Genomic DNA, 25373 nt, shown 5'->3' with positions numbered 1-25373 from the left:
AATGGTCAAATATGGCTCAGAGAGGTGGGCGCTCCAAAAGGAGGATAATTTGTAAGATGATTTCCGAAGATTCTTTCATCAGATGATGCTCCCAACAGATTCTTTTGGGTATCCGTCTAACTGAGCGTATTTTAAACAGTAAGTTATACGAAAAATGTGGTCCTATCCCACTTTCTAGGGCTACAACGAGGAAAAGGTTGATATAACTAGGACAAGATCTGCGGATGAAGGGTGAGAGATTGCCAAAGATCATCCTTTTCTGCCAACCATCTAGGGCCAAAAGAAAAGCAGGCCGTCCCCGAATTTGGTGGGAAAAGATCATAAAGAAGAGTTTGAAGGAAATTGAAACTTCTTTGGAGGGTGTAAAGAGGGAAGCTTTAAATATGTCCAAATTGAAGGGAAAGTGTGCACAGCTGTGTTGGCCTCGCGCAGCTTGGGGCTGCAATGAGTTATTAGCAGTAGTAGTAGCAGCAGCCTACCTACGAGTTAGCGGCAGCCTTCCCTGTCCTGCAAATACCACCACGAGCACTGAAGCCGGAAACAGAAATCTTACAGGAACTTATAAAGCATACTCAGACTAAAGACAGAAATTGGGACAGCTCTTCTCTATTGCCAAAGAACGTAAGCTGGCTCTTCTACCTGTACATAGATCTTTCGTTTTTGCAAAAACCGTACTCGACTTCAGCTGAAGGTGAGCGGATCCTCATTACGATGAACACGATTGAGGTCAACCATGGGCGATGATTGACTTGACTCACTTATGCTCCTCTAACCAAAAAAAAACATAGCTGCTGAGTTGGAGCCCTCGGCACTTGTTAATCGGTGGAAAGTGAAGAAAAAAAGGCGTGCCCATCTTTAAGATTAGTTCCTTTCTAATAAGTTGTTTTTGTGCATTAGTATTGTGTAATAAATCGAGTTAAATCTGGTAACCTTTATATATTTTTAATTTAGCTTATATGTCTCTATTCATCGGCACACTTGACGATTTTGTCGGCATATCCTTTATATCCTACCCCTCCGAACTCAAAACCCTAGCTGCACCTTTGCACAGAATTTGAACTCAGTTGTAGCAACACACTTCAGGCCCAATATAAGGATCTTAGCAGCAAAAAAGCATCGTTAATCCTATACATAAATTCAATTATCTTGTAAAAAAAGAAAAACCATATTTCTTCAAGCATCCAGAACGTCTAAATTCTTTAAATTTTTATCGTATAATCCTATACATAAATTCAATTATCTTGTAAAAAAAGAAAAACCATATTTCTTCAAGCATCCAGAACGTCTAAATTCTTTAAATTTTTATCGTATAATCCTATACATAAATTCAATTATCTTGTAAAAAAAGAAAAACCATATTTCTTCAAGCTTCCAGAACGTCTAAATTCTTTAAATTTTTATCGTATAAGGGACCAAACAAGAAAATAGAAAACAACCAGGTAAGACTTTATTTTTCCCACTTGGTCAGCTGAAAAAAAAGCTTTCAATAAAAACAAGTAATTTCGACTAAATTTTATTACTGCAAGCATACATATTAACGCAAGACATACTAAGAAATTTACGAACTGGGCAGCCATATTGTATAATTTATAAAAATGACTATAATTCCTCTTAAGCAGGGATATGAGACCCATCGTCTAACACAAAATAATGATCACTTGGCAATTTTATTCATTAAGAAAAAAATGACTAACCATATACAATGGCAAACCCAGAATTTGGCTCGGAAGGGTCTTTTTGCCTAATAGATCCAAAAAAACAGTAGTTTAGGCATGTAGAATAGATTATCTATCAGACAATTATGGTAAAAAGAAAACAAAAGCAATTTAATTGTCTCTACTTCAAAGAGGCCAGCATCTTTGGGAAGTTAGACTTTTTAAATGTCGAAAGTAATAGACACAGAATATCTAAAATCTTTTGTAAAAAAGAAAATGTCTGACATAAACAAGTAAAGACTAGGACTAGGGGGAGGGGACTAAAAATACATTTGACTTGCGCTGAATACAAATTTCGCACATACTTTTATCTCAAAGAGCTCGGTGGTGATACTAGACTTTACTTATGTATTATCTTTGGAGATAAACCCGTTCAAAAGAACATTACCTTGAAAAAGTACCATTTTCCAAAACCGTTTGCTTAAAAATATTCATATTTGGTCAGTTTTTCAAATATTCTGTAAACTCTTTTATAAATCAACCATTTAAGATACGAAGGACACAGAAAAAGAAAATTGATTGTTGGTTACATTTAATTGCTTACTTTCAAAAACTACACTACACCAGCAGTAACAGTCACAGCTTCAATTACAAATTTTTTTCACAATTTTTTGTCCAATATTGCAACCTCTACCAAGTCTAAATGATGTCTGTATGCTGATAGTGTCTGTAGAGTAACGTCTATACTATCTTTACAACGTATACACTTCGATACAGTATATAGAGTAACGTCTATACTGTTTTTATAACGTCTACACTTCGATACAGTCTATAGAGTAACGTCTATACAGTCAGTATGATGTCTATATGTTGACACAGTCTATAAAGTAACGTCTATACTGTCTTTTACAATGTCTACAATTCTATACAGTCTATAGAGTAACGTCTATACAGTCAGTTTGACGTCTATATGTTGATAAAGCCTGAAAAGTAACGTCCATACTGTCTTTACAACGTCCACATTTCGACACAGCCTATAGAGTAACGTCTATACAGTCAGCATGACGTCTATATGTTGATACAGTCTATAAAGTAACGTCTATACTGTCCTTTACAACGTATATACTTCAATACAGTCTATAGAGCAACGTCTATACAGTCAGTATGACATGTATATGTTGATACAGTCTATAAAGTAACGTCTATACTGTCTTTACAACGTCTACGCTTCGACAGTCTACAAAGTAACGTCTATACAGTCAATATGCCGTCTATATGTCGATACAGTCAATAAAGTAACGTCTATACTGTCTTTGTGACGTCTATACGTCGATTTATGTATAACATAAATCAACGTATAACATCGCTCTTTCATGTATAACAGTTGATATATATATATATATATATATATATATATATATATATATATATATATATATATATATATATATATATATATATATATATATATATATATATATATATATATATATATATATATGTGTGTGTGTGTGTGTGTGTGTGTGTAAAAATATCCCACCTCTAGATATTAGAAACCCCTTTTTGGGTATTTTCATTAGGAAAATGCCCCTCTCCACCTTTTTTTCTATCTTCATTGGAAAGAAAAAACTGAAAAAAATCCTTGCCCTCCTTTTAAAAGCACCGGATGTATCTAAACTGTGAGCTACAAATTCTTTGTAATTGGGGGGTTGAGCCTAAACTAATATTGAGGCCATCTTTAGGACGATCGAAGCACCCTTCGACAAAATTATAAAATACTAGAAATTAGCATGCTTGGGTTTCTAATCAACAGTAAACTAATGCACTGTAAGTACTGTCTACTTATTTTTTCTAAACACAGGTGCCACCTCACAAATGTGTCGCTAGTTTAGAAAGAAGTTTCTAGTAACAAATTATAGAGTTATTTTTAAACGGTCCCCCTCTTTCCACTTCCTTGTTAATTAATTTCTGAATATTTTAGTCTTTGTATATGCTGCTTAGTTTCAAATAAAAATAATACAAATTTGACAGCCCCCAAAACAAAATATAAGTGTTCAGCAGAGACATTCCGAAAATTATCAAATGATTTTTCGCTTAGGCAAGTGGGAACCCTGAGGGGAAACATTATATTTAACTAATAGAAATACAAAAAAAAAAAAAAAAAAAAAACGAATACCGAGTCCGTGATGGTTTTGGTTTAGCATTACACCGGCGTCAAGGGATTTAAAAATCCATTTTAATATCTATAACTTTATTTAATTAATCTGGTAACACCAATATAACTAATCTATTTAATATTTAGAAAGAATTAAAAACCTATTTTGGCTTATACTCACTTAAAAAAGATATATTTCATAGTTTTTTTCTGAAAGCGACCAGGTAAAAAAGGCTGGGTTTAAAAACATTTCGAAGATAAAAATGAATAAAGGACAAAAACAGATCTGACAACTGACTCAACACGCCCCACTTAAAAAAAAGAAGCAAACTCTTAGCTAGGCCTAAATATTAGATCCTAAACAAGCCAGGTTATATATCAGGTCATAGTCCACTCATTTTTGGGGGTTTTGAGGAAGAGACGTCAGAAAGGGATGCCTTTGAATCCAGCATGCATTCTCCAGTCCAGCTTGCTTTGCCCAGACAATGCGACTGAAAAAAAAATACAAAGTTACATTCATGAAGGGTGGGGGGATATTCACTGTCGAAATGATTTTTAGACAACTCTATATTTACAAAATATTGCCATATAGTTTCCCATTAAAACTAATTCAGGGGTGGCTTCCTTTTCAAAGATTTGTTTAGTCAAATTTTTTCTTGCATATTTTAGATATAAGGCTTTCAGGCGCATAATTCCTGTTCTAAACTTGTTTTAAGCGCAAATTCTTCACTAAAAATGGTTTTAGGCAGGCATATTTTTGCAAATCCTATTCTAAAAGTTCTACTGTAAAATTTCACTTCAAGAAATGTTTTTGAGCCGACTCCCCTTCAGGGATTGTTTTAAGAAGTATGACTTTCACATATTCTAGATTTAAATTTCCTGCCATAAAATATTCCTTTAAAATTGCAGCAAGGGCAAATTTCCCTTCAAAATTCTTTTAGACAGGACTATCCTAGACATAAAACTAGGTGTCATAGAATTACCCTTCAAAAGGATAAGAAGTTCCAATTTCCCTTAAATCTTTCCTTACCTCCTCCCACGCAATTTGGGGACGACCCGCTTTTTGTTCGACCCTAGATAGTTGGCCGAAAACGACTATCTTTGGCTATCTTTAGAATAAAAACAGCATTATTATAATTAATTTTCCACAGCTAAGATACCAATGATTCTTGCAAGTCTGTTCTTGCGAATTACGATTTAGTTGGGCAGTCCTTAAATTTAATTCAAAATGTTCCTTTTGGTTTTAAGCATGGCGAGACGACCGAATACTTACTGAAGTTGCATCTCTTTTCCACGATGCGCCACATTTCCCTTCACAAGCAGGACATGGACGATCAACGGTGTAACCACCACATTCTCCACAGTCTAAAGACATTTGGTTTTCTTGCCAGTTCACTCCACAGCTGAAAGAATAACACCCATTAGCCAAAGCAAAATATCCTTAGGGGAACATTTGAAAACACTACAGTTCATATTTCAAGGATTACGAAGGAAGTATTAATAACTAGAAAAAAGTAAGCTTTATTTAAAATTTACATGTATCTAAATGTTAATCTTTGCAAGGGTTGAGGTTTCAAAAAAAAAGAGACACACAGAGAAAAAAAAGGAACAGATGGAGATGTCCACCCCCAAGCCGTTGAATTACCTTTCTTAGTACTGCTAGTAAATATTTACCTTAAAATAGCAGACAATATTATGATAAAGCACATTTTTATGAGTTTAGTAATTGTTTATTCACCCTACAAAGTTGTATGGGATCTGATTTAATCACAAGTGTTGGGCAAAATTCCCCTTTTCAGGGGCAAAATTCAAACGTTGAACAAAGCCATTGCCTGCTTTGTGCCGTTCTTTTCCATAGAGGCAACGTATCTTTATTTAATTTTTATTTTCGGCTTGAGCCAGACGAAGATTTATTCTACCCAACACCAACGGACGGCGAATTGATTAACGTTGTTTCACCCTATCCGTCAGTGGCAACCTTTTCTGATATCTTCAGTCAATCCTTATTTCTACGACGCCCGTGGAGGCGGAAGGTACTCTAAGGATTGAGATATTTCTCGAATATCATCCATAAATTATGATTTGACCACCAAGTTGGAGGAGGGTTGCAGGCGAGGACATCGCATAATATGGTTGCGATTCTTCCATATAGCGTGTGTCAACAGATTTTCAGTGATCCTTTCCTTATGATTACCAAGAAGGGAGTGGCTTCGGATTCATGACCTTCAAAAGTCAGCATTTAATATGAAATATCATCAGCTGACACTCAGCTGATGAAATATAATCAGCTGATATCTCATGCAATGAAATTGAAATACTTCTTCGGAGCGACATTTCTCACCTTCATACATGTTTGATTGAGCATTTGCATCAGTGATCGGTTTATACCTACTGGTAACCACCCTACGAAATACTTAGTTTTTTTTAATCCTAAGCGCTAACTTTTTGAAAGAAGATGGAATGGCTTTGTACCAAGAGCTTACAACTATACATGGTCTCAATCCAAAACATTGTATCTCCAGGTCTGACAAGCAAAACAGATGCTCTGACAAGGGGCAAACGGAACAATAAAATTTAAAGAAACTGTGGTGACTGACTGGTTGTATCTTTCACATCGCTATATCATCAGACAGAGGGCAAAAATATATTCTTGGCAGTCTCTAACAGGTCTGCAACCTGCTTGTTTGAATCTGATAGCATTACCTTGGGAGGCTATAAAGCGACCAAGAACTATTATGCAAAAAATCCTCAATCAGTGATACAATCAAACAGTTCGCGGTAACGAACTATAGTAAGGAGCGACCTGGCTCAATAGTAACCAAAACTCTAAAAAACGGAATTTTTATAACAATAGTTACATCAAAAGAATCGCATTTTAATGCTGATTTTAAATACATAAGTTTCATTAAGTTTAGACTTACCCATCAAAAGTTACGAGCCTGCAAAAATTTACCTCATTTTGAAAATAAGGGAAAACACCCCCCTAAAAGTAATAGAATCTTAACGAAAATCACACCATCAGATTCAGCGTATCAGAGAACTTTACTGTAGAAGTTTCAAGCTCCTATCTACAAAAATGTGGAATTTTGTATTTTTTGGCAGAAGACAGATCATGGATGCGTGTTTATTTGTTTGTTGTTTTTTTCCCAGGGGTGATCGCATTTTTTTTGTATTGTATTTTTTGTATTGTATTGTATTGTAATTTTGTATTTTTTGGCAGAAGACAGATCACTGATGCGTGTTTATTTGTTTGTTGTTTTTTTCCCAGGGGTGATCGCATCGACCCAGTGGTCCTAGAATCTTGCGAGAGGGCTCATTCTAACAGAAATGAAAAGTTCTAGTGCCCTTTTTCTGTGACCAAAAAAATTGGAGGGCACCTAGGCCCCCTCCCACGCTAATTATTTTCACAAAGTGACCGGATCAAAATTCTGATTTTGATCTGGAGGGCTGGGGCGTTGAGGAGGGCTGGTCCCTCCACAACGCCCCGCTCTTTACGCTAAAATTTTTACTGTTTTAAAAGTAGAGTTGATAGAAAGTGTCAAACTTTAGCGTAAAGAGCGGGGCATTGAGGAGGGAGCAGCCCCTTTCATATACGAAGTAATTTCTGTTCGTTTTAAGTTTTAATGTCGCTCCTTACTTTCAGTTAAAAAAACTTGTTTTTGTAAAATCGATCTTTCAAAAATGTCATCGCTCTCCCCACGTCAACAAGCAGGTCTTTCGCCTGACATAAGAGAGTGCGCAATAATTTATGCATCTCAGAAGGGATGCCATCCTCTCTAGGGGCTTTGTCGTTCTTTATATTTCCAATAGCTCGAAGAGCAGCAGCGAGCACTAGTGGTAACAGGTCTAGCTGGTAAGGCTCCCTCGAAGCATTCCATACAGCTGGTAGTGAGATTTTAGGAGGGTTGAGGCACTCAGCGCAATGCACTTTCCACCTCTCTGAAATGGGCTTCCTCTGTCTAGATAAGGTTTTCAATTTTATTTTTCAGGGAGTTTATGGAAGAAAGTGACTTCTCTGCTGCTTCCCTTAGTAGCATGAACATTTTGCTTAGGGTATACAATTTTGTTACTGGTTCAAGGTCACAGGTCCTTTGTGATCAATATTTCTTTCTATTACTACAAGCAGACGGTTTTACCAGCTTGCACGCATTCTTCACGGATTATTTGTGATTGGTGAGTTGAGTTGGCATCTTTTCCACTAGCTCTACTGTTGAGTCGATGGCATAAAGTCTTTGCTACTTTCTGGCATGGCCAAGAGCCTGTCTGGCCCACTCCTAAGTCAGTACTTTTAGTTTAAACCATTGATCTTTAATGTCAGCATATTCAGATATAATGCCGAAACTTTTACGAAGGTAGATCTCAGATTCAGTTTTGACTCGTAGACTTTGTATTTTTGATACATCGAGTAAGTGGATTTGTGTACTCTTTTCATGAAGTCTGATTATGTAAGACAATGGTCACAACCGTTAGCTGAGTAATCCTGTAAACCATTGTACCTAGGCATGAACTTCTCCAGTGTCTACTGACGGGAAAATGTTTATTTGGGCTCTCATGACCCCCTCACTAGAATTCCACATCAAAAGATGGTGCTCTTTTTAGATCAAATTACGTAATTATAATGCAGAGGTTCCTATTTAAGGAAATATTTTGCCGTTCAAGCTTTTGTCTCCAATGGTAAGCAGTCCGATTATTTCTTCTTTGTTGACACCTTAAATACATGCTCTCCCAGCCACATAAAACTGCCATTCTGGCCAAAGGCCACCAGCCACTTGGCACTTCATTGCCAAATTTGGGAAACCAATCGTCTCTTAAAAAAAAATATATATATAAAATCCCAAAAAGTCCCCAGTTGCCTCCCGTCTCTGCTAAACATGAAAGATATCGGAAGAGCTTTGTTCCGAGTTTTGTTGAATTGTATAATGCCCAGGAAAACTAGTCATTAGTTCTATTTTTCGATTTTTTATTTTTTATCTAAGTTTTGACTCATTCCATTTATGTATTTTGTACTGACGTGAACATCAGCGATAACAAAATTTTTCCATATGACATATACGTACTAATGTTATTTGTGACGCCAAATTCAAATTCGGTATCTATGCTGTGAAAGAAATTTTAAAATTAAATTATATTCTAAGTGGCAGCAGCAGCGCCTTGTCTTAGCATTGTCAGGAATAGGCAGAATACAGATGCCACTACATTTTCACTCAACCCAAACAGTGTTTAACTAGTTTTTTGATATTACCATCAGTGAAAATAATCAAGCAGTTGAATAAGAAGGGCAAGAATATAAATGGCATCTAAAAGAACATCAAAATTTCGCCAACCCCCCAAATATTAATCACGGCAATTAATTAATCATTGATTAGTTAACTGGCGAACACTCTGTGTATGTACTAATGTAAAAACCTATCATAATAAGTCACCACTCGATCAAAACAAAACAGAGTATGAGAATATTACCTGAAGCAGGAGCTAAATTGAGTTCTTAAATCTTCAAGAGTAATCAAATTTCCAACTAAATTAGCATCATCTGGGGTGGAACAGGCATTCGAACTTGCATTACGACTCCTTTGCCTGGAAAACGATACAATTTTTAACAACTATTTCCCCCAGTATCTATGACTATAATTTAGTCATACGAATACAAGCACCAGGCCCACAGATGGGGGAAGAGCCCTGAAAAATCTCGCAATTATTAAGTGGTGATTCTATATTAAATAATTTGTCAGATTAAGTGATTTTCACCCTGTCTTCCCCTAGAAATGAACAGCTAACAGAATAAGTCAATGCACACATGTTAGTTTGGAGGGGATCGCAATGCAACACTGAAATTTGGAGGGGGTCGAAGATGATTTCGTAAAATTCAATTCTTCAAAGGGGATTTTTTTTTATCAAAACAGCTGGATTTTTACGCACCTGCCAAAAGAGCTGCATATAATAAAACATATGATACGTGACTGTGTCTGGGAAAACCAAATTCTTCAAACTATATTTTGTGTCAAAATAAATGGATCTTTGCACATTTAGTTGTTGTTAAAAAAATCAATCAAGGCTAGGGGATAGCGTTCATAAACAGTTTTTTAGGGAGGGGAAGAGGCCCCAAAGCTCCTTGTGTATAGACATTTGCTCATATCTTATTCTGGTATTTAATTTTCGTTTCGAATCCTTTTTCTTACTACTTTTTAGTGCCCTTGTTTACACATTTTTTCAATGCCTGATTTTGGTCACGATACCCCCGACAAGCAATGCACCAGAGACATTGGCGACTCCGACGAGGACACACCGAACTGACCATCTGTTACAACAATAATAACCACTCAACGCGTTCGATCAAATGTTTGTCAACTTCCATAGGTGGCAAAATAAAGACATACGAAATAAATATGCTACACACGTGAGAAACAAGGATTAAAGGACTTGTGGAAGAAGAGTCGATTGCCACGCCAGACAAGTAGGGAGCCTTCCCTTTTGATAACTCTTGGGTAAGATAAGGCTCCGGTGCTGGAGATAATGGCCTCCTGGTAAGCATCAAGACCACAAACAGTCTCGTCGAGTCGCAACTAATTTTATCAAGGCCGGAAAAGTCCATTTTTGAAGCTAAAGCTTTAATCTCATAGTATTATGTGTGCATGCCCCTACAAAAGTATCTGAAGAAGAGCTTGTTGATGATTTTTACGATAAGCTAAATGAAATAATCAGAAGAGTTCTAAGGTGCAACCTCCTAATCGTGGCTGGCGATTTTAACGCACATATGGTCAGTCGTGAATTTGACTGAAAAAGGACGGGTGTCAAGTTTGGTTTCGGTTCAGATATAATCAAGGGAAAGCTCTTGTCAAGTTAGCTTAACTACACAACTTTGTATTAGCTACCACACTATTCAGATATAAGCTCTCCCAAATGGTCAATCGACATTCCAGAGACAACAGGGCATAGCCCAGCTTGACTACATACTTGTATCTGCTCTGTGGAGGAGCTCTATACAGGGTAATTAAGGGGGCTGATACAGGATCGAAAATTGGCACTGACGGCGCCCTAGTAATAGTTTCCTTGCTTACAAAACTCGTCACCAGAAAGTACGCACCTCGCCGCTCAAATTTGATATCTAACGTCTAGAGGACAAACCAATGAAAAAGAAATCATAGACAAGAAAAAGTTCAGTGTTCAAGAGGTATTAAGTTCAGTGTTTCTCGCGATTTCTAACCATGAAGACCAAGCAACCGGTAATACTGTTGAAGGGTGGAACTGCATGGAGGAGAAGAAAAAGAGCTCATCAAGAAGGTGCTGGGAAGACAGAAGTGCAAAAGAAAAAGACAGATTAGACTGGGAAAAATTGAGATTAGTGCTCTGAAGCGGCAATTCTTTAGCAAAAAAAAAAAATAAAAAATAAAAATCAGACCGTTTCCAACATACGAAAAGGCTCTGCCAAAATTCGACTAGACACGATCGCCAACGTAACTGGAACCAAGTTGCAAAAGGCATGCAAAACATAGCGAATCATTCTGCTCCCAGGAACCTTTACCAGATCCTTAGAGCAAGGGAGTCTCAGCGTCAATTAAGCGAGAAAATGGCGTCCTTCGACAAGGAAAGACGAAATCGTCGAAAAATGGAATTCTAACTTCGACAAACTTCTTAACCAAATATATAAACCTCTCATCATGAAATTTCAACCAACATGACATCTATCTTTCTGGAGATGAAGACTTCAGAAGTACTTTTTGGCTAAATGGAGCTCTATACTTTTCTTTGAAAAGCCTGTTTTGGAAAACAGTTTTTTTAATTAATTTCTGTTCTTTTTTTATTTACATAGTTGTTTTCATGAAAAAATATATATTTTATATCTTTTCAGTTTTTCTCTATAAGAATTCATAGTTTGGGCTGCTAATATTTAACTTAATATCATTCCCAAAAGATTCTATCTATGCACTCCGACAACTGGATACACTTACACATTTATTTATTAATATTGTAAGACCAGAAGTAGTAATAGTAGTAGCCACAAAAATTTCACCTTAATACCTCCAGTCGTTCTCGATATATCGCTGAGGTGTCTTATTGGCATATGTTTATATACTATAAACACAATGCTTTTTTAATTTAAAACAACATTTGGTTTTAAAGAATAACTGGACAATTGCATAATTGTGGGGGGTTGACATGGGTATTATCCCTGAACACATAGTTGCTGGGCCATTCTACTATGCTCAACAAAATGGTTGTCTCAAAATTTTGACTGGATGCGCTTGGAAAATGAATGGGCTTGAGAGAAAGGCTGCTTACCTTCTAATATCTTTTTACTCTTAAAAAGGGCACTACGACTTTTAACTTTGAGTCGAATCCGCTCCTTTACAAGTTTCAATGACATTTCTAGCTACTATAGAATGGGGCTACCTATGGCATTGGTTACATGCTCTTTTGAAAACCTTCATGCATAGTTTTTTGTCTGATTAAAACTCCTTCTAAACGTTCTCTATAAGTTTCAGCTTAAAGCCCCTTACGGAAATTGGGTACAGTAGCATAACAGTAGTGGCAGTATTAAAAGTATACACACAGTTTCTTCTGGCTAGTTCAAAATCCCCCACAATTTACCCTTGAAGGTTCCACTTTGTAACACAAGTTGTTCTTCAGATATTATTTTAACACCTTTTTGAAAGTACACATGCTCATAGTTTATTTTGATTTATTTCAATATCCGTCTAAATATTCCTTAAAAGCCTTATTTTAATGCCCTTAGCCTGTGTAGTTGCAATGGTTGTAGCAGTATGCGCCCAGTACCTTTGGTTTTTCAACATCCCATTAAACACTCGCTGAAATTTTCAGCTTAATACCATCAACCGTTCCTGAAGCATTTATGATAGACAAACTGTGTGGGCATAGTATGTTTCGAATTAGTTCCATTTAGTTTTTAAATATCCCAAATTTTTTGGGGGTATTTTTTGGGATATTGAAAAAACTTTTAATTGTGAATTGGTTAGCTCCTTTAAAATTTGTAATGATATTTCTAGCTACTATAGAGTGGTGCTGTCTATGATATTGCTTATATGCCTTTTTGAAAACCTGCATGCATAGTTTTTTGTCTGATTAAAACTCCTCTTAAACTTTACCTAAAGTTTCACCTTAAAGCCCCTTACGGAAATTGGGTACAGTAGCATAACAGTAGTGGCAGTATTAAAAGTATATACAAAGTGCCTTCTGGCTAGTTAAAAAAATCCCCCAAAACTTTCTCCTGAAGGTCTAACTTATAATTTGTTCCTCAGATATTGCTTTGTCACCCTTTTGAAATTTCATATGTTCGTAGTTTGTTTTGATTTAGTTCAACATTCGCCTCAATATTCCTTAGAAGCTTCACCTCAATACCCTTAGCTTGTGAATTCGCAATAGTTGTAGCAGCATTAGTAGCACCATGCGCCCTTCACTAGCACCATATGTAGCATTTCACAATCACTAGCACCATAGCACCATGCGCCTAGCACTATGCGCCTTTGGTTTTTTCAACATCCCCTTCAGTACACGCTGAAAGTTCACCTTAACTTTTTAACTTTAACTTTTTAACCTTAACAACCATTCCTGAAGCCATCTACTTGACAACTTGTGTGGGCTTAGTGTGTTCCGAATTAGTTTCATATAGTTTCTATACATCCCAAACTTGTCACCTTAATATCCTTAGTTTTAAAAGCAGCAGTAGCAGTAGCAGCAGTAGAATTAATCGCAGTAGCCTAAGCTTTAGTCATAGTAGTAGTAATAAAAGTAGTAATAATAGTAACAGCAGTACTAGTATGAGTAGAAGCAGTAGCATTAGGATGCAACAATTTTCTTTTGGTTAGTTTAACATCCCTCGCAACAAGCTTTGCTATTTTTCATCTTCACACACCAAACTGTTCCTAAGATATTTCTATTACACCCCGTTGACAACCTGTATACATACGTTGTATTGTGATTCAGCTCACCTCCTCCCCTCAAAATTCCTTAAAAATTTTACCTTCATACCTTAGGCATAGTTGTAATAATAGTCACAGCAGTAGTATTGATATTACTAGCAATAGCATTGAATAGTGGTAGTACTACTAGCACTAGTAGTATTAACATATTGCCTTTTGGTCAGTAGAACATACCTCTTATGAAGTCCGAGAAGTTTCAACTTAATACAATTAGAAAATGGCTATGACATTGTTGATATGTCCTTTTGATAACCTGTATATTCCTATACTTTTTGAAATTTTCTTCTTAAGGCTCTTAACCTTACAAGTAGTTGCAATAGAAATAGTAGTAGCAGCAGTAAATGTTGCAGTAACAGTAGTATTAGAAGTAGTGTACACATATTGCCTTTTGGTGAGACGATCTTCCCCTTTAAGCATTCTCTGAAAGTTCCAGCTTAATACCCAAACTAATTCTCGATAAGAAAAGAAAATAAACAGTTACCTTCCAAGATGCAAAATATTCTACATATGTAAGCATTTTTTTTTTGGGGGGGGGGCTAGATCAACAACGAAACAAAAATTATTACGAACATTTTGGACTGATATAACTTTTCTTCGGTAAAAATCTAGAGTTGAGAATAAAAAAATAAAATTCGGTAAAAAGTTACCTTCCAAGATGCAAAATATTCTCTATGCTTTCACTCAAAGTGCCAAGAGCCACTGGACACGTCTTAACTTTCCGCAGGCCAGCTTCTTCTGTAAAATACGAATGTGTTTATGACAATAACGATAACTAGTGGTGTAGGTCTAACTTTTTATTTGAGACAGTGACTTCAATTCACAAAATTAGGGTGGGGAATAAAGTGAGTTTTTTTCAAAACATAGTGGGGGCTATTTTGTTGTTTTTCCTATTCTTTTTCAATGAAACTACCAAAAAACGCATTTGCAATGAAAATATCAAGAAAAGATAATTGTAAAATCTAGAAAATAGAGGGGGAGGGGCAAAAAGACCTAGGGATACACAACCCCCTACTGATGTTACTATTCGAAAAAGATGTGAGAGATAAAAACAATAATTTCAAATCCCCCCCCCCCCTAGGAACAATAAATAGTATTAATGGCAGGAATGTAGAAATACGTTTAAACGACATATTTTAAGATAACATTTCAAAGTGAACGGAGGGGGGCAATCGGGCTAGAGCATAAGGATCTTGGAAAACTATAGTTTTTTGGAAGACTCAAAGCTTCAAATTTTTGAAGGGTTTTAACCCACACTCACAAAACTTCTTTCTAAGTTCTGCTTTGACGAGAGTTTTTTTAACCGCAATATTATGAACTGCAAGTAATATTTACAAATTAAGAATCATGCAGGGGAGGGGGATTGAGTTTACCGCTCTCCCAGAAAAGACATGGTTTTCGCGATTCGCTTCATATTGGAATAATTTTTATATGATTCTCCAAACTTTTATTAACTTCTACAAATTTGATTGTAAATTTACAGAGAAAAACCCATCAACGATAAAACATGTGATACTAATCCTTTCCAAGTCATGATTTTCCCATGTGACTTAGTTGGAACACGGCCATTGAGATGCAAAAACAAACTATTAGTAAATTTTACAAAATATTTGTTACATGCAAACAGATACTAAGCTGAAAAAAACCCAAAAGATATTTTATTGTTCAATAAATAGTATTTTTTAGTTTCTTGCAAAATTACCTGTATACTTTCTTTTGTCTGTTACTAATAGGACTTCCTCAGTTTTATTCACTAGTGAATAAGTCCTTCGATACAAAAATAAGAACAAAGACCTTGGCTAGGTCAATAACCTTTGGAAAAACTAAGAAATACGTAAATACGATGACAGAAGGAGGCAGGTCATAACTTGCAAGAATTATTAAATATAGAATTTTTTAGCCAGCCTAAGATTAAAAAAGCCATGAATAGCAAATGGAAGGAGCAGGGACGCACACAAGGGAGTTTGCCCCCCCCTAAAAAATTCTAAATTTTGCAAATTTCTTTGCACTTTTCATCCCAATTAAGGAAAAAAATGTATATTTACCCCTCCCCCCCCCGAGAAGATACTGCGTATGTGCCTAATGAGGAGGAAAAAGGGGGAGGAATAGCCCGGCGAAATTTTACGGGGATGAAAAGCTTGACACAATTATGACCTTATACAAACAGATTTGAGTTATTTCGAATCTAAATTTCACATTTAAGAAAAAGCGAAGAAACAGTGTTATATTTATAAGTCAAAATATCTGATAATTAAATAAAAAGAATCTGAAGGAACAAATTTAAAATTCACCGTAAAATGTTTCTTTATATTATATTTGCAAATTGATTACAATAGACCACTCTATAAATTCAAATTTACAGTTGAAACTAGATTTGACACTTGCTTTCAATAGTAGACCGATAGTGAAAATAGTTATAATTTGTTACGAAAAATGAAATATGCTAAAAAAGGATGTTTAAATTTAATAGAACTTGTATAAAGAGATTAATTTTAGGAGAGAAAATAATATATTTACTTTTAGTTAAATTCCATTTAAATATTTAATTTGTGTCTAGGGTTAGTAACATCTGTCCGGAAACGCCGAATAATCTTAGGAAAATTAAGAAAAACACAAGTTTTTTCAACTGAGTGTAAGGAGCGACAATAGAACTTAAAGTCCTTCTTATATGATCTTTATACTATTTTGAACAAAATAGCAATCTCAACATTTCTATAGGATGCATTTGGGGAAAAGAAGACGTTGGGAAGCTAGTTGCCCTCCTATCACTTTTGACTCTTATAAAGAATAATATGAAAAAAACTTCGTTTTCTTAAAGAGTTAAAGAGGCTGCGTCCCAAAGTCGAACCTTAAAACGTACAGGAATTAGGAGAGGCAGTTGGGGGGCTGCCGCCCCCCAAACCCCCCACTTTTAAAGACTCTTTTGTACAGGTTTTTCCGCCCCCCTAACCCCCCGCTCTTGGCTTCGGAAAGGCCCTCTTTTAATTAACAAAAAATTGAAATGAATGAATAATGGAATAACTTCGAAAAATGTTTAACACAAGAGGACAGGAGAACCATTGCGCCGAAACTAGTAATTAGTAACAATGAAGTTGACCACTCCATTTACATTTTAACATAATTATTGAAACTGTTTCCCAGACACAGAGCACACAAGCTAAGAGCTGGGGGTGGGGGTAGGGTAGCAAACAAAATCCTGTTTTGTATTCTTTGTTAATTAAAAGAGGGCCTTTCCGAAGCCAAGAGCGGGGGGTTAGGGGGGCGGCAGCCCCCCACAACAAAAAACATGTACAAAAGAGTCTTTAAAAGCGGGGGGTTTGGGGGGCGGCTGTCCCCCAACTGCCTCTCCTAATTCCTGTACGTTTTAAGGTTCGACTTTGGGACGCAGCCTCTTTAACTCTTTAAGAAAACGAAGTTTTTTTCATATTATTTCTGTACGTTTTTCTACAATCCATGGTGGATGTAATTTAATAATTCCTGTACTCCTCGTACAGGAATTAGTACTGCCTCTCCTAATTCCTGTAAGTTTTAAGGTTCGACTTTGGGACGCAGCCTCTTTAACTCTTTAAGAAAACGAATGTTTTTTCATATTTTGTGAAAAAAAAAACCGCCCGATAAGGGACTTGAACCCTTGACCTCAGGATTAAAAGTCCCACGCTCTACCGACTGATCTAACCGGGCATGTTTGAAGTCGAAATACCTGCATGTGTATAAATATAACTTTTAAATGACTTTTAAGAATTTCAAAAATTAACATGGGCTCATATGGGGGAAAGGGTTTTCTAAGCTAGAAAATCGGGGGGTTAAGATTTTCCGACGAAACTTTCCAGGAAAATTACTCGGAGAATTCCGCGTCGAATGAGTCTTCGTACACCCAGATCCGACGTCGGCTGTGACCTGTAGGCGTGGCAGAAAAAAACAAAAGGAGAAGATGAACATTAAGTGGCTATGCGTGGTTTCTGGAAAACAGGGAAGGAGTTATCGGATCGAGCTGAAATTTGGCGGATAAGCTCCTGGGCCCTAGGGGACCTTAACTTGTGAATTTCAGCCCGATCGGACAACGTTAAAGGGGGTGGGGTGGGGTTGGGGGGTCGAAACTTTCGGCCAGATTTTCCCCATGAAGGAAAAGTCGGAGGGGGATGAAATTTGGCAGGTTTCTTAGTTGGAGCTCGAAATGCATCCCTCCCCATCCCTCTGCGACCATTGGAACCGAAGATCGCTTAACATTGTCGTGGTTCGCCTCTTTAAAGAGGCACGAGTGTGCCTCCTTGACACTATGACTTCTGTTTGCAATTGAATGAGCCACATCCGAAGTTCATACGGCCACCCTTTCCATAAAAGCCTTAAATGTTAACAATAGGGAACTGATATAACTTATAGCCCTTACCATGAGGGTCATGGGGGGGGGGGTGTCATCCCCACAGACAAAATAACTGGACCTTTCAAATATGCCTCACAAAATGGCTATCTCAACATTTTGATTGGATGTGTTTGGCGAAATGATGGGCGAGGGAAGGGGAGGCTGTTTGCCTCCAATCACTTTTAACTATTAAAAAGGGCACTAGAGCTTTCAATTTCCAATCCAAGGGCCACCACCCTTTCCATAAAAACCTAATATGCGCCCGGGACATAGCTTCCCTGAAGGCTCTGGAGGAGGGGGGGGGTGATCTTCACTGATATAATTACTGGACCTTTCAGCTACAATGAACAAAAGAGCCAAAAATATTGATCGGATGTATTCGGAGAAATGATGTATTTGGAGAATTTGGAGGGCTGGTTGCCCTCCAAACACTTTCGACTATTAGAAACGGCAATAGAGCTATTTTACTTTCAAGGGATTCTATTTTACTTATTAATCAGATTACAGATTAATATTATTATTAATCTTATGTTTTGAATCAGCATAATAATCCGATGATATATCGATTGGTGTAAAAATTTTGTTTTTTAGTTTCGGTTACTATTGAGCCATGTCCCTCCATTCTTATAGTTATCTGCCACCAACTATTTGATACGTAAGCAAATGAATCCATAAAATTAAAGAATATGACGTTATCTGCGCTCATTAGGTGTTACAGGCAATTTGAAGAATTATTAGAGTTCCAATTAGATATTAGAGGTAAAAAATAAAGTGATTAAACAACTCCCAGATTGGATATCCCCCCCTCTTACTCCCAACCATGTTCAATGATCGAACTAAAATTGATTTAACCTATCTAGTTATGTTACAAATCTTATTATAAAAAGCACTAAGTCTTATTTTCTTTTTTAATGATTTCTTTTTTCATTTTGAAAACTATAAATAATGTACAACTACCTTCTCATTTTCAAATGACTCCATTTCTGTTCTATTTGAAGACGTAGAGGCTGTATTCATATCTACTATCCACCCCTTTCAAAGGTTTTAACATATGAAAACCTAATTTGGAACCGATAGATTATAGAGAGTAAAAAATCATAAATATGAAGACAAACATTCGACCTGAGCAAATATTGTGAAATAGGAAGTGTAGACCATTTTCGTAATTTTCAGATTAAATAGGTTCGCGTATCATCTTGATGATAACGCTCTGGGGTCCACCTGTCTAAATCTGATATGCACGCATGGTAAGAACTCGGAAGCTTCAAAGGCAGTATATTTGCATAAATGCTAATCTGGGATTTATTAGGAACTGTAATGAATAACTATTTTGCGTTCTTTTTTTAATTAGCTTCTCGTATAATTTACTCGATTGAATGATGAATCTACGCGCTACATCGTGAAAAATCACTGGTTCGAGAACAAAATCCCTATAAATCACTAGCGAGAAGAAAATCACCAGGCAACATAGAAAATCACTAGAACCAGTAATAAATCACTAGGAATGGCAACGCTGTATTTCGGACATTCATCGGTGAACGTCGACATTCAAAAATTTCCGATAGTCACGGTAACCTAAATATAAATGTACAACACAGTAGGAAGTTTAGTTAATATGACCCAATTTTGAGAATTATTAAAAAAAAAAAAAACTAATTTTTTTAGCTGAAAGTAAGGAGCGACATTAAAACTTAAAACGAACAGAAATTACTCCGTATATAAAATGGGTTGTCCCCTCCGCATTCCCTCGCTCTTTACGCTAAAGCTTTTAATTGTTTTAAAAAGTAGAATTGTGGCAAAGAGTCAAACTTTAGCGTAAAGAGCGAGGGATTGCGGAGGGGACAACCCATTTTATATACGGAGTAATTTCTGTTCGTTTTAAGTTTTAATGTCGCTCCTTACTTTCAGCTAAAAAAATTAGTTTTTTTTTATTTAATTTCTGAACGTTTTTGAATTAATGCATGTTTGGTTTTGGCTCTCCGCACATAAATTATTAAAATGAAATTTGTATATTAATTCTTTTTTTGGCTAAATAGCTTTCTCTTAGTTTTAATCAGACGATTTTGAGAAATAAGGGGTGGAGAAGGAGGCCTAGTTGCCCTCCAATTTTTCGGTTGCTTAAAAAGGCAACAAGAACTTTTTATTTTTTAACGAACGTTTTTATTAGTAAAAAATATACGTAACTTATAAATTAGCAACTTACGTAACAAACTTTCATTATCTTATATTTTTATCATGTATACAAGGGGGTTTGTACCCTCGTTAATACCTGGCTCTTTACACTAAAACTTAAGCTTTGTCCCAATTCTTTAAGAATGACCCCTGAATCAGAAAGGCCGTAGAATAAATAGTTGAAATTACTAAAAATACTTTAGCATAAAGAGCGAGGTATTTATCTCCTCCTAAATACCTCGCTCTTTATGCTAAAGTATTTTTAGAACCCCTCATATGCGTAATAATCTCTGTTCGTTTTAAGTTTCAATGCTACTCCTTCCTTTCATTTGAAAAAACGTTTTCATGTTTATTTTTCATTGTTTTCTTATAATAATGCTAGAAAATCATGCGCCCCTTTCCTTGAATTTTTCTTCCCCCATGACAGATTCCTCCAAGGAAAGATCCTCAAACATAGCCCCCTCCCCTCAGCCCCACCCCAAACAAAATAAAATCCCCCTGAAAACGTCTGTACACTTCCCAATAACCATTACTATATGTAAACACTGGTCAAAGTTTGTAACTTGCAGACCCTCCCCCAGGGATTGTGGGGGAGTAAATCATCCCCAAATACATAGTTATTATGGTTTTCGACTATGCTGAACAAAATGGCTATCTCAAAATTTTGATCCGTTGACTTTGGGAAAAATGAGCGTGGGAGGGGGCCTAGATGCCCTCCAATTTTTTGGTCACTTAAAAAGGGCACTAGAGCTTTTCATTTCCGTTAGAATGACCCCTCTTGCGACATTCTGGGACAACTTGGTCGATACGATGACCCCTGGGAAAAAGAAAAAAAAACAAACAAACAAACAAATAAACACACACCCGTGATTTCTCTTCTGGCAAAAAATACAAAATTCCACATTTTTTGTAGATAGAAGCTTGAAACTTCTACAGTAGGGTTCTCTGATACGCCGAATCTGATAGTGTGATTTTCGTTAAGATTCTATGACTTTTAGGGGGTGTTTCCCCCTATTTTCATAAATAAGACAAATTTTCTCAGGCTCGTAACTTTTGATGGGTAAGACTAAATTTGATGAAACTTATATATTTAAAATCAGCATTAAAATGCATTTCTTTTGATGTAGCTATTGATATCAAAATTCAATTTTTTAGAGTTTTGGTTACTATTGAGCCGGGTCGCTCCTTACTACAGTTCGTTACCACGAACTGTTTGACATAGGCTGCGCATAACATAGTGCAAACAAAATGACATGATAATTTCTTCAAATGTCTGTTGTGTATGCAAAACTAGAGCCTTACTGAAAGCACTAAACGAACGCGAAAAGACAGGACAGGAGAGGAAAAATCCTTAAGTAGGCTTTAACTCTTATTTGCATAATAAATAAAAATATAAACTATTACAGATAAAAATCATTACGCTAGGGAAAAATTTAGATTTTGCTAACGCGTAGCGATTAACTACATAAACATTCCTAAAGACATCCTAAATTGAAAATAATAATAAACAAACCTTTACGAATGTTCCTAGAAGCATCCTACACTAATTAAAATAATAATGAAAAAGAAAGAAAAAAAGACAATCACCTTCTCTCAAACACCCCCAGGGTAACAACCCTCATCCAAATACAACTCCCTCCACCCCAACCCCTTCAACCTAATCCTCCATAAGCCCTATGAACCACTCTAATCCCCCCTAAATAAAAAAACTAATTCCCCAAAAAATAATACCCTTTTAATCCTTTTTTAAACTGTGGGAGTGAATTCCATACAGAAGGGCCAAGAAAAAGCCTAATTTATAAGGCTACCAATACTTTTTTACGAGCCATGAAATCAATCAATTTTACTATCCAATTTTAATTCTCTAAAAACTCAAGAAGTTTTCAGTAAAGCACTAGTCTTTCAACATTCTACAAATATAGGAAAACTTCGCAAGCCACTTTATCTGAAACAGTTTGTTCAGACATATATTGCATTAACCATGAAGCAGTAATTTTTGCTCGAGCCAATGGGAATTTTTTTCCTATAGCACAAAACTAACTTCGGAAATCTATCTAAAACCTACAACGGAGAATTTCAAGCTACGATGCAAATACTGAAGTTAGTCTGCAGCAGTGGCACATTCAGAAAATAGTTATGGAGGAACAGGGGGGGGGGACCAGAGGTCCCTGGACCAAACAACGGAAAACTTTAAAGTTCCTTAGAAAAAAGAGGTATTTTAAGACATTACTTAAAATCTACTTCAGCCCTTTGCATGCAAGTTTTGAGTAGGGACTATGGAAGGAATGATAAAACCAAGCAGATTAAGATTTAAAAACAGATCATTCAGTTTATTTACGAATAGTTTTTTTTATTACCTCATTTTCTTCAACTTACACACTTGAGTCATACATGAGCCATATTTCGACTACTTCCGAATATTCAAATACTTTCAAATTTTATTAGCACATACTTCCGATGATAGTGCGGAAATACAACATCAAAACTCCCCTTCCAACCCTCTTAATATTTTCCATAAATCATCTGCTGACCAACAGAACCAGACTAGTCCTAGTGGCTAGGCTAGGATAGTTCTAGACTAGGCTAGTGGTGTCAATTCTCAAAACTATAGAGGGAGAGGGGAAAAGGTATTTTTAGTATCTAGAGGGGGAGGGGGAAATCGTTACTTTTCAGTTTTTTCACTTAAAGTAACAAAAAAACGGATTTTCCAAAATCTACGCGGGGCAAAAAACTAGGTGGGCAAAGGAACACTGCCCCTCCCCATTGATGACACTGGAACTAGGAGACAACTGCAACATCGTAGAGATGGCAAAAGGCTCAATTTAAAGCTTTAGGTCATTTCAGCGTGCTTTTTGGACATTTATATTTGAAAAGAACATAAAAAAGCTGTATTGAGCGGTGATAGAGCTTTGAGGTCAACACTAATAGTGCAAGATTTGGTAGGGTATCATTTGGACACTTGCCTGTGGCCGTGGAAACTTAGTTTCGAATCTTAGATTAAGACATTTTTTTAAATAGACAAGCTTACAGGAAAGATTTCCTGCAACGAATATGCAACAAATAAAATGGAATGAATACTGATTTAGCAGCCTTGAAACTAAATTTTATTGGCAATAATTCCCCTCTTGTGTCAGTTTCTATGTTTCTCCACTCGTTTGTTTCTATGCTTGTGCTGTCTGTATTGGGTCTACACTTCTTAAAGTTTTTAAAATTTACTTATGTGCTATTAGGATATGTAATCAACAAGCATCAAGTCAAAAGGGTCAAACATGTTTATGCGATTCTATATCGCCTATGATTTAAACATGTGCCAAGTACTGATGCAGTTAATACTCATCTAGTGCCAATTCACTGGCAGATCTAGGGGGACCGGGAGCCCCCCCAAGATTTATTTATTTTTTCGCTCGTTTTTTAAGATAAATTTGTCAGTGTAGTCAATTATTGTCAGATTGGGTCCCCAAGATTGTGCCCTAGATCCACCCATGTACCCCCTTAAACCACGAATGAGCTACTGTCTATGACTTTTCGGGCTGAAGATTGCGTAGTAGTTCAAAATTCCAGCCGTGTCTTAAATGGCAAACTCTACTGTAGGCCTACCATTCCAAAAATCTCTAATAGTGGTAGTTGCTGGAATCTCAAAAGACGAAAAATGATGAGCGAATAAAGAGCGAAACTTACCAGCAAACTTGTGTGCAGCAAAGCAGGATTGAGGGAGGTCCTTTAGAGAGCCAAAATCAGGGTCGTTCAAATCAAAATCAAAGAGGAGACTGGCTTTTGACGAAGTAACTGATGGAGTTCGCGGTATTTCAGTGAGAGACATTGCTACTGAAAGAAAGAAGGGATGTATTCTACTCCAATAGGCAACTTTCAGTGGTTGAGAGTTTGCAACGATTTAACATGAACAATTAGCAGTCCTTTATTGGATAAACAATTTTTCAACCAATGATTACCCATCAAACTTACATTCATGCAGATAATTTGTGAGACAACGTTGACTAGATCCACGCTCCCAATCTCAGTCATTTATGCTCCCAGTCGTTAATTTGCAGCTCCCATGCTCGCAATCTCAATCGGTTTTGCTCGCAATCAATAATTGGCTGTTCCCATGCTCCCAATCAATAATTGGCAGCTCCCATGCTCCCAATCAATAATTGGCAGCTCCCATACCCACAATCTCAATCATTTTTGCTCGCAATCAATAATTGCCCGTTCCCATGCTCCCAATCAATAATTTGCAGCTCCCATGCTTGCAATCAATAATTGGCAGCTCCCATGCTCGCAATCAATAATTGGCAGCTCCCATGCTCCCAGTCAATAATTGGCAGCTCCCATGCTCGCAATCTCAATCATTTTTTGCTCGCAATCAATAATTAGCTGTTCCCATGTTCCCAATCAATAATTGGCAACTCCCATGCTCATAATCTCAATCGTTTTTGCTCGTTATCAATAATTTGCAGCCCCCATGCTCATAATCAATAATTGGCAGCTCCCATGCTCGCAATCAATAATTTGCAGCTCCCATGCTCACAATCAATAATTGGCAGCTCCCATGCTGCCAGTCAATAATTGGCAGCTCTCATTAGCTGTTCCCATGTTCCCAATAAATAATTGACAACTCCCATGCTCGCAATCTCAATCGTTTTTTGCTCGCAATCAATAATTGGCAGTTCCCATGTTAACAATCAATAACGGGCAGCTCCCAATAAATAATTGGCAGCTCCCATGCTCACAATCTCAATCGTTTTTGCTCGCAATCAATAATTGCTGTTCCCATATTCCCAATCAACAACGGGCAGCTCCCAATAAATAATTGGCAGCTCCCATGCTCACAATCTCAATCGTTTTTGCTCGCAATCAATAATTGGCTGTTCCCATGTTCCCAATCAATAACGGGCAGCTCCCAATAAATAATTGGCAGCTCCCATGCTCGCAATCTCAATCGTTTTTGCTCGCAATCTCAATCGTTTTTTGCTCGCAATCAATAATTAGCTGCTCCAATGCTCCCGATATATATATATATATATATATATATATATATATATATATATATATATATATATATATATATATATATATATATATCGTGTTGTGCTGAAGAC

At 36.6% G+C, this 25373-nt stretch overlaps 1 protein-coding gene across 6 annotated transcripts in view; it reads right to left on the bottom strand.

The window, feature by feature from the left end:
* Positions 1-1497: 1497 nt before the first annotated feature.
* The window catches only part of LOC136041239 (uncharacterized), a 61826-nt gene continuing 37950 nt past the window's right edge, over positions 1498-25373 (bottom strand). For 3 of the 6 annotated variants that reach the window (XM_065725834.1, XM_065725836.1, XM_065725837.1), the window contains exons 2-6: positions 23953-24099; positions 14393-14480; positions 9271-9384; positions 5084-5213; positions 1498-4301 (exon numbers count right to left, since the gene is read on the bottom strand). In XM_065725834.1, coding sequence (XP_065581906.1) covers positions 4194-4301; positions 5084-5213; positions 9271-9384; positions 14393-14480; positions 23953-24094 — 582 coding nt within the window. In that variant the 5' untranslated portion in view covers positions 24095-24099 and the 3' untranslated portion in view covers positions 1498-4193. The remainder of the gene's footprint in view (positions 4302-5083; positions 5214-9270; positions 9385-14392; positions 14481-23952; positions 24100-25373) is intronic. The other 3 variants (XM_065725835.1, XM_065725838.1, XM_065725839.1) reach the window with 1 other exon arrangement.

This window comes from Artemia franciscana, unplaced genomic scaffold (genome assembly GCF_032884065.1).
Source record: "Artemia franciscana unplaced genomic scaffold, ASM3288406v1 PGA_scaffold_1180, whole genome shotgun sequence".
In the NCBI taxonomy this organism is placed as follows: Eukaryota; Metazoa; Arthropoda; class Branchiopoda; order Anostraca; family Artemiidae; genus Artemia; species Artemia franciscana.
Note: the sequence above shows the minus strand (reverse complement) of the source record. Positions and strands in the feature narration are given on the sequence as shown.